General features: G+C 42.6%; 1 protein-coding gene across 1 annotated transcript in view; it reads right to left on the reverse strand.

Annotated features, from left to right (window-relative positions):
- The window catches only part of rab36 (RAB36, member RAS oncogene family), a 57,239-nt gene extending 49,361 nt beyond the window's left edge, over positions 1–7,878 (reverse strand). Inside the window, exon 1 of the mRNA XM_059983224.1 lies at positions 7,167–7,878. Within this exon, the coding sequence (XP_059839207.1) occupies positions 7,167–7,235 (69 nt within the window). The 5' untranslated portion in view covers positions 7,236–7,878. The remainder of the gene's footprint in view (positions 1–7,166) is intronic.
- Between the last annotated feature and the right edge of the window lie 219 nt (positions 7,879–8,097).

An 8,097-nucleotide genomic window follows, 5' to 3' on the forward strand; every position in this document is an offset into this window, starting at 1 on the left:
CAGTGAAGCTGGCTCTGATCTGATTAGCAAGGTCTGTGTGGCACAAGGTCTTCAGATCCTAAATTCTATCAAAAGCTGTTGCCAGGTGACCAACCAACAGCCTATAATAAATTTGCACTAAAGATACCAAACATATGAAACATTCCTTTCATTTAAAATCAATTTTCAAAAGAAAAAAACTAAATCAAAAAACTCAAGATTTAAAAATGATTGAATATATTTAAATATATTTTAATAGTACTTTTTGTACTAAAATAGTACTTTAATAGTACAAAAGTAGGATGTAGAAGCTATGGAGAGGGTGCAGAGGAGATTTACCAGGATGTTGCCTGGATTGGAGAATAAGTCATATGAAGCAAGGTCAGCAGAGCTGGGACTTTACTCCTTGGAGCATAGAAGAATGAGAGGAGACTTGATAGAAGTCTACAAGATTATGAGAGGCATAGGTAGGGTGGATAGTCAGTACCTGTTTCCCACGGCACCAATAGCAAACACCAAAGGGCATAGGTACAAAATTAAGGGAGGGAAGTTTAGGGGAGACATCAGGGTTAAGTTTTGTTTTTGCACAGAGGGTTGTGAGTACCTGGAATGACTTGCCAGGGATGGTGGTGGAGGCTAGGACATTAGGGGTATTTAAGAGCCTCTTGGACAGGCACATGGATGAAAGAAAAATGGAGGGTTATGGGGGAACATGGGTTTAGTACTTTTTTATATGGGTTGGCACAACATGGAGGGCTGAAGGGCCTGTACTGTGCGGTAGTGTTCTATGGTTCTATGATAAATGAAAACATTTTAAACAAATAAATGAAAACTTACTGAAAATTCTCTCATAACTGTTTCTGTCCATTGAAATGGAGAATAGCTGAATTTGTGCCAGATGTAATTATGTTAAAGGACAGAAGAGGCGATCTGAAGCCCAAGGCCACATTCCAACCACCTAAACTCAAAATGAGGACAAAAAAATCTCTGATGACAAATTATTTTAAATAAATTAAAATTTGAATGTTACTATCTTCATAAAAATAGGCCTTTGTTTATTAATGCATAATATAATGAAGAGCACTATTAGCATTAATTTTGAGAGGTCTGGAATATAAAAGCAAGGATGTAATGCTGAGGTTTTATAAGGTATTAATCACACTGCACTTGGAGTACTAAGTCAATTTTTGGCCCCTTATCTAAGTAAGGGTTTGCTGGCATTGGAGAGGGTCCAGAGGAGGCTCACAAGAATTATCACGGGAATGAAAGAGTTAACATATGGGGAGCATTTGATGGTCCTGGACCTGTACTTGTTGGAGTTTAGAAGAATGAGGGGGATCTCACTAAAACATATTGAATCTTGAGAGACCTAGTTGGAATGGATGTGGAGATGAATAATGGACGTTGATACTTCCTACAGCAGGGGATTCTCGGACCAGAGGATACAGCCACAGGATGTACTTTTGGAACAGAGATGAAGAGGAATTTCTTGAGCCTGAGGGTGATGAATCTGTGGAATTCATTGCCACAGATGGTTGTAGTGGCCAAATCATTGGGTATATTTAAAACAGAGTTTGATAGGCTCTTGATTAGTAAGGGTATCAAAGGTTATGGGGAGAAGGCAGGAGCTATGATGGAATAGCAGGAGCTATGATGGAATAGCAAAACAGACTCAATGGGTAATTCTGCTTCCAAGTTTTATGGTCTTATAAAAGGAATTTACAAGGCTGTGTCTACTACATAAATGAGTTTAGAATAACGTTCTCCCACCAACCCCCCCCAAACATTGGCCCTTAAAACTCTGCGGATTGGAGCCACATTTCACTGGTTTTAGTATGAATTGATAATGTCATGAAAATTAAATTTGAACCGGTTAGAAAACTTGAAACTATGACTGGATAACATGCATTAACAATAAAACAATAACTGTTGTTAACAAAAACACGAGGATATAAAAGTGCTACACAATTGTATTTCCTTTCAGATTCTGAAATTGGACACGAGACAGTCTAGCGTAAGATATTAAGGTTTGTATGTATTGCTCTAGCTTAAGATGTTGTATTTCTCTGCCCATCACTAATCGCAGAGATATCAAGATTTACTTGTACTATTAGGTCATCTATCTTTCTCTGCTCTGACTTCGCCAATAGATACAGGAGGCTTGTTGATATCTAAACAATAAAATGCCCACCTGTTTTCTATATTGTCATAAAAGTTGTACAATTCAATGCTCTCACTGCCATGGCCCAGGTTTGATTCCCAGTCCAGGAAGAATATTACTGTAAAAGGTCTGGATAGAATAGAGTTTATCAAATGTGTTCAGGAAAGTTTCATCAATCAATATGTGGAAGTACCTACTGGAGAGGGACAAGACAGGGCAGATGACAGAAGTGTGTGAAAGGGAACACTTTGGATCCAGTGATCATGATTCCACAAGTTTCAAGATTTCCTTTGGGATCTGTAATTATGGAGGATTTGGCTGGTCCTTGAGTTAACTTTCTAAATTAGAAAAAGGCCAATTTTGATGGCATCAGAAAAGAGGTGGCAGGTGCGAATGGGGATAGGGTGTTTTCTGGCAAAGGAATGCTTGGTAAGTGGAATATTAAGAACAGGATTTGTATGTTTTTTGCTAGAATAAAAGCAAGGCTAACAGGTTTAGGGAACCTTGGTTTTCAGGGGATATTGAAACCCTGGTTAAGAAGGAGGAGACATTTAGGATCAAATAAGACACTTAAGGAATATAAGAAATGCAAGAGAACACTTAAGAGGGAAATTACAAGGGTTAAAGGAAGGCACGATGTTGCTCTGGAAGACCAAAGAGAATCCCAAGAACTTTGACAGACATATTAAGAGCAAAAAGATAGCAAGGGACAAAATTCTTCTTCTTCAAAAATTGGCATGATCATGAATGCATGTAGCTGAAACAAATAGGGGAGACTTAAAATGGATTTTTTGCATCTGTATTTACTAGGGAGACAGACACAGGGTATACAGAACTGAGGCAAAAGAACAATGAGGTCATGGACTGTATCCAGATTACAGAAAAGAAAGTACTTGATGGCACGAGACAAATTAGGGTGGATACATCCCAGGGTCTGACAAAGTGTCCCCTCGGACCTTGTAGGAGGCAAGTACAGAAACTGCAGATGCAGTAGCAGAGATATTTAAAACATCCTTAGCCACAGGTGAGGCTCTGGAGGACAGGAGGATAGTAAATGGTCTAAGAACAAGATGGGAAATGACAGGCTGGTAAGACGTCAGTCAAGGGTAAATTACTGTAAGGGAGGGGATATACAAGCACAGTGGATTCCAGTGAATTGGGAGATATCAGGATTGGTACAATTTGGCCCAATTAAGCGGCTGCCCCAAATTAGCCAAAGTTCCATGGAAATAGTTAAAAGCCATAATAAAGACAAACTACAATTTAACTGAGTAACAACTTATGATTTAAATGAAATACAGAACAAATTAGAACACTACCAATACCTCTACAGTATTAGTAAAACTGTGTATTAGTTCCTAAAAGCTACTGACATTGGAATTCATCTGTCATGTTCTTATGATTGACTGTAAATGAACAAACCTGGCACAGAAAAATACCAGTAAACTTGAAAAGATTGCAAAACAAATTTACAAGGATATTTTTAGGATGTGAATTACAGGGATAGGTTGAATAAATTATGACCTTATTCCCTAGAGTGTAGGAGAATGAGGAGAGGTCTTTTTGAGGTATTCAAAATTATGAGGGATATAGCCAGGGTAAATACATGCAGGCTTTCCCCAGGGCAGGGTGCATCTAGAAATAGAGGTTGTAGGTTAAGCATGAAAGGTGACATATTTAGGGAGAAACTGAGAGGGAATTCAATATAATTCATTCTTGAATATATTCAATGATTCAGTCACCTCAGCCTTCTGCAGCAGGGAATTCCAGTAAATAATTTCTCCTCATCTCAGTCCTAACCATTTTAACTTGTTTCTACAGATTCTGAAGCCTATTGCTTTTGGCTATGGAGAGACTGATGGCAAATCAAATTATCCAGATTTGCAGAAAATCAAAATTCATGTCTTTATTCTGCAAACTGTGATGGTTTATTCTAAAAGTGAATCTGAACAAATGGCCTATTACTATTTTTACAATTACACTTGCATCCTACACTAGGGTGCTCCCTTCAGTTACCTGATGAGGTAACCATAGCCTTTGGCCAGGGGCAAAAGTTGTCAAGTGATGCTCAACCTTCATAGAGTGTTTTGACCCTTAACCACTACACCTTAACCACAACTGGAGTTGGTGGGTCAGCAGTTGATACACTATCAATAACTCCAAAAGACTGGAAGTAGAGTAAATACTGAAAGGGCAAACACAAGGAAATCTGCAGATGCTGGAAATTCAAACAACACACACAAAATTCTGGTGGAACACAGCAGGCCAGGCAGCATCTATAAGGAGATGCACTGTCGACGTTTCGGGCCGAGACCCTTCGTCAGGACTAATTGAAAGAAATGATAGCAAGAGATTTGAAAGTAGTGGGAGGAGGGGGAAATGCGAAATGATAGGAGAAGACCAGAGGGGGGTGGGATGAAGCTAAGAGCTGGAAAGGTGATTGGCAAAAGTGATACAGAGCTGGAAAAGGGAAAGGATCATCGGACGGGAGACCTCATTAGAAAGAAAGAGCGGGGAGAAGCACCAGAGGGAGATGGAGAACAGACAAACAACTAAATATGTCAGGGATGGGGTAAGAAGGGGAGGAGGGGCACTAATAGAAGTTAGAGAAGTCAATGTTCATGCCATCAAGTTGGAGGCTACCCAGCCAGTATATAAGCTGTTGTTCCTCCAACCTGAGTTTGGATTCACTTTGACAGTAGAGGAGGCCATGGATAGACATATCAGATTGGGAATGGGACGTGGAATTAAAATGTGTGGCCACTGGGAGATCCTGCTTTCTCCGGTGGACTGAGCGTAGGTGTTCATCGAAATGGTCTCCCAGTCTGTGTCGGGTCTCACCAATATATGAAAGGCCACACCAGGAGTAACAGACACAGTATACCATACCAGTCCGCTTACAAGGATAAGTGCCAGGAGGGAGACTGGTGGGAAGGGATGGGGGGGGGGGGGGGAACTAGTGGAGTAGGGAGCGATCCCTGCGGAAAGCAGAAAGGGGTGGGGGGGGGGGAAGATGTGCTTGGTAGTGGGATCCTGAATACTGAAAGGCTTATATTAGCAGTAAAGCAGAGCACATCCATGCTGGATGACTGCCCTGGACTGTGGGAGGAGCAGTGACACAATCGCCTTTATCCAGGGGTCTGTGGGAGGAGCCACAGAAGCAGTCAGCAGAGGGGCGTGTCCAGACAGATATACATGGTTTACCACAGCAGTGCTGGCCAAATCACTGCCCGTCTGTTCCTGGCTTCCAGCTCAACTCCTTTCGTCTGCTCCATATCCAGCAAGAGGCTCTTTCTGCTTCCTCCCCAGTCCTGCAAGCTGCTTGGTTCTTGCTCATTTCTTCAAGGCCCTGCGCAGACAGCGACCTCCATGCCAACCTTGCAGGGAAACCTCTACCGTTGATCTCCATGGGGAAATAGCCACATCTGCCATCCTTTGTCCCTGCACTCCTGGACCAAGGTCTGGTAGTTCAGGGCCTTTGTTTCACAAGGCTCACTACATCCTTCCTCCCATGGTTCTGTGAGCTCCACTAGGATGATTTTCTCATCTTCACTGGACCGCACAATATCTCATCAAAGTGTGGTTTGCACCACCTCTGGGAACTGCAGCTTCCTCCCCACAACGATCCTTATCTCCCATAATTTGGCAGTTTGCAGCAGATTGGATTTAGTCCTCTTTGATATGACAGGCGTGGCCCTCACCTTGATGAAAATGACTGCCCTGATTGCCTCTCTGCCAGCTAGTCTCTTTTTACAGCTCTCCCACTCCAGTGTGTCAGCAAGGGTCAACAGGACCTTGTCATGGCGCCACCTATACTGTCCTTGTGTTAAAGCTGCTTTGCATCCTGTGTTATAGGTGAATCCACTTTGAGTTGGGTAACAGTAAACACAGAAGGCTGAGCAATGTCCTCTTCTGACAGAACATAATCAGCTAATTTAATAGATTGTGAATTAGCTAAATCTGAGATTTCAGAATCAGGTTTATTATCAAAGTTCAAAACAAATTTATTATCAAAGTGCATATGTCACCATTTACAACCCTGAGATTTGTTTTCTTGTGGGCATGCACAGTAAATCCAAGAAACATTATGGAATCGCTGAAAGACCGCACTCAACAGGATGGACAAGTAACCAACATGCAAAAGACAATAAACTGTACAAATACAAAGGAAAAACTAATAACAATAAATAAATTAGCAGTAAGTATCAAGAATTTGAGGTGAAGAGTTCTTGAAAGCCAGTCCATAGGTTGAGGGAGCAGTTCAGTGACAAGACCAGTTAAGTTGAATAAAATGATCCCCACTGGTTGAAAAGCCTGATGGCTCTTAAACCTGGTGGTGTGGGTTCTGAGGCTCCTGTAGTTTCTTGTTGATGGCGGCAGTGAGAAGAGAGCATGGCCTGGGTGGTGGATCTCTGATGATGATTGCTGTTTTTTTGAGTCTGCATTCCGTGAAGATGTGCTCAGAGGTGGGGCCTGGGAAGCGTTCACTGCTTTTTGTAGGATTTTCCATTCAAGGGCATTGGTATGTCCCTCCCAGTCAATATTCTCTCCACCACACATCTATGAAAGTTTGTCAGAGTTTTAGCTGTCATGCCAAATCTTCACAAACTCCTAAGGAAGTAGAGGCACTACCCTGTTTTCTTCGTAACTGCACGTCCTTCATAATGGCCAAGCCAGATTCTATGAAATGGCAACACCAAAGAATTTAAAGTTGCTGGCCTTCTCCCCCTCTGACGACTGGCTTCTGGGCCTCCGATTTCCTCCTCCTGAGGTCAAATCAGCTTCTTAGTCTTGCTGACATTGAGTCTAGTCTGGAGTCATTGGTCTTACTTAGTGCATAGCAAAATCCTTGTGTTGGGAAACGCAACACGTCTCAATAAAATCAGCCGATAAAGAAAGATATGTCTACAAACTTGGAGGAACTCCCTGAGATCCAGTTTCTGCTGCTGAAACGAAACAACCTCTCTTCCCCCCCCCCCCCCCCAATCAGAACTGGAGCAAAGCTGTTAAAATATTAAAGACGTACCTTAGGGAACCTGGAGATCACTCTGTCCCTGCTGACGGGCGGAGTGTATAAGAAGACACCGTTATTCATCCCTTTCGCTCCTGCGGTAAATCCCAGAGAGGCTTCAGGCCCAGGAGCACGACACAATCAAAGCGGGGGCGGCAATGCACCAACTCCTTCCTTCAAGGGTGGTGTCACCTGTTAAACTTACTTCTCCCTGATCCGGGGGGGGGGGGGGTGTGGTGGTGGCGGCGAGTAGTATGTGAAAAGTTTATGAGTGCAAACATTTACGCAGATACAACCATCAAACACCTGCGCTTCTTGATTGCTTCCATGGCAACCAGCGTCTCTAGCCTCCAGCACTGACGTCTGGATGGGCGGAGCCTGATTTAAGACCTTCTGTGTTTTTCCCCGCTTTCAGCAGGGCTCGCGTTCTTGCAAGCGGCGTTGTCGGTAGTAACTGACTTTATTAATTTTTACTTAAATCAGTCAGCAATGTCTTTTGGGTTGACATCATGTCTAATGATCTCCGAGTAATTTCCTGTAAATTCAGTGGAAAGGTTGCAGTGATGATGATGTAAAACGCCTATTAAAACGCTTTGGGCAGTGAAGTCTACGACAAATTGCTCATTTAGTAATTATCGGGGCCCCGGGCACCGAATTTGATAGTTCTGTGACTGTCATTCTTACTCACTGATGCACCATCAATATCTCACTCTGAGACGAAAAGGCGAGATAGCTGCTTTTATTGACTAGAAAAAGGAACACGCAGTGACTGACCACCATACTACATTCTGGAGACTGAGAGGCTGGGTTCAGGCCTCAATCGCCTTTATACAGGGGTCTGTGGGAGGAGACACAGGAGCAGTCAGCAGGGGCCATGTCCAGACAGGTATATGTATTTCACCACACACACACTATCATCATATTTCCAATCTTCCTTTCCAAAGTT

This window comes from Hypanus sabinus, chromosome 10 (genome assembly GCF_030144855.1).
Source record: "Hypanus sabinus isolate sHypSab1 chromosome 10, sHypSab1.hap1, whole genome shotgun sequence".
Classification (NCBI taxonomy): domain Eukaryota; kingdom Metazoa; phylum Chordata; class Chondrichthyes; order Myliobatiformes; family Dasyatidae; genus Hypanus; species Hypanus sabinus.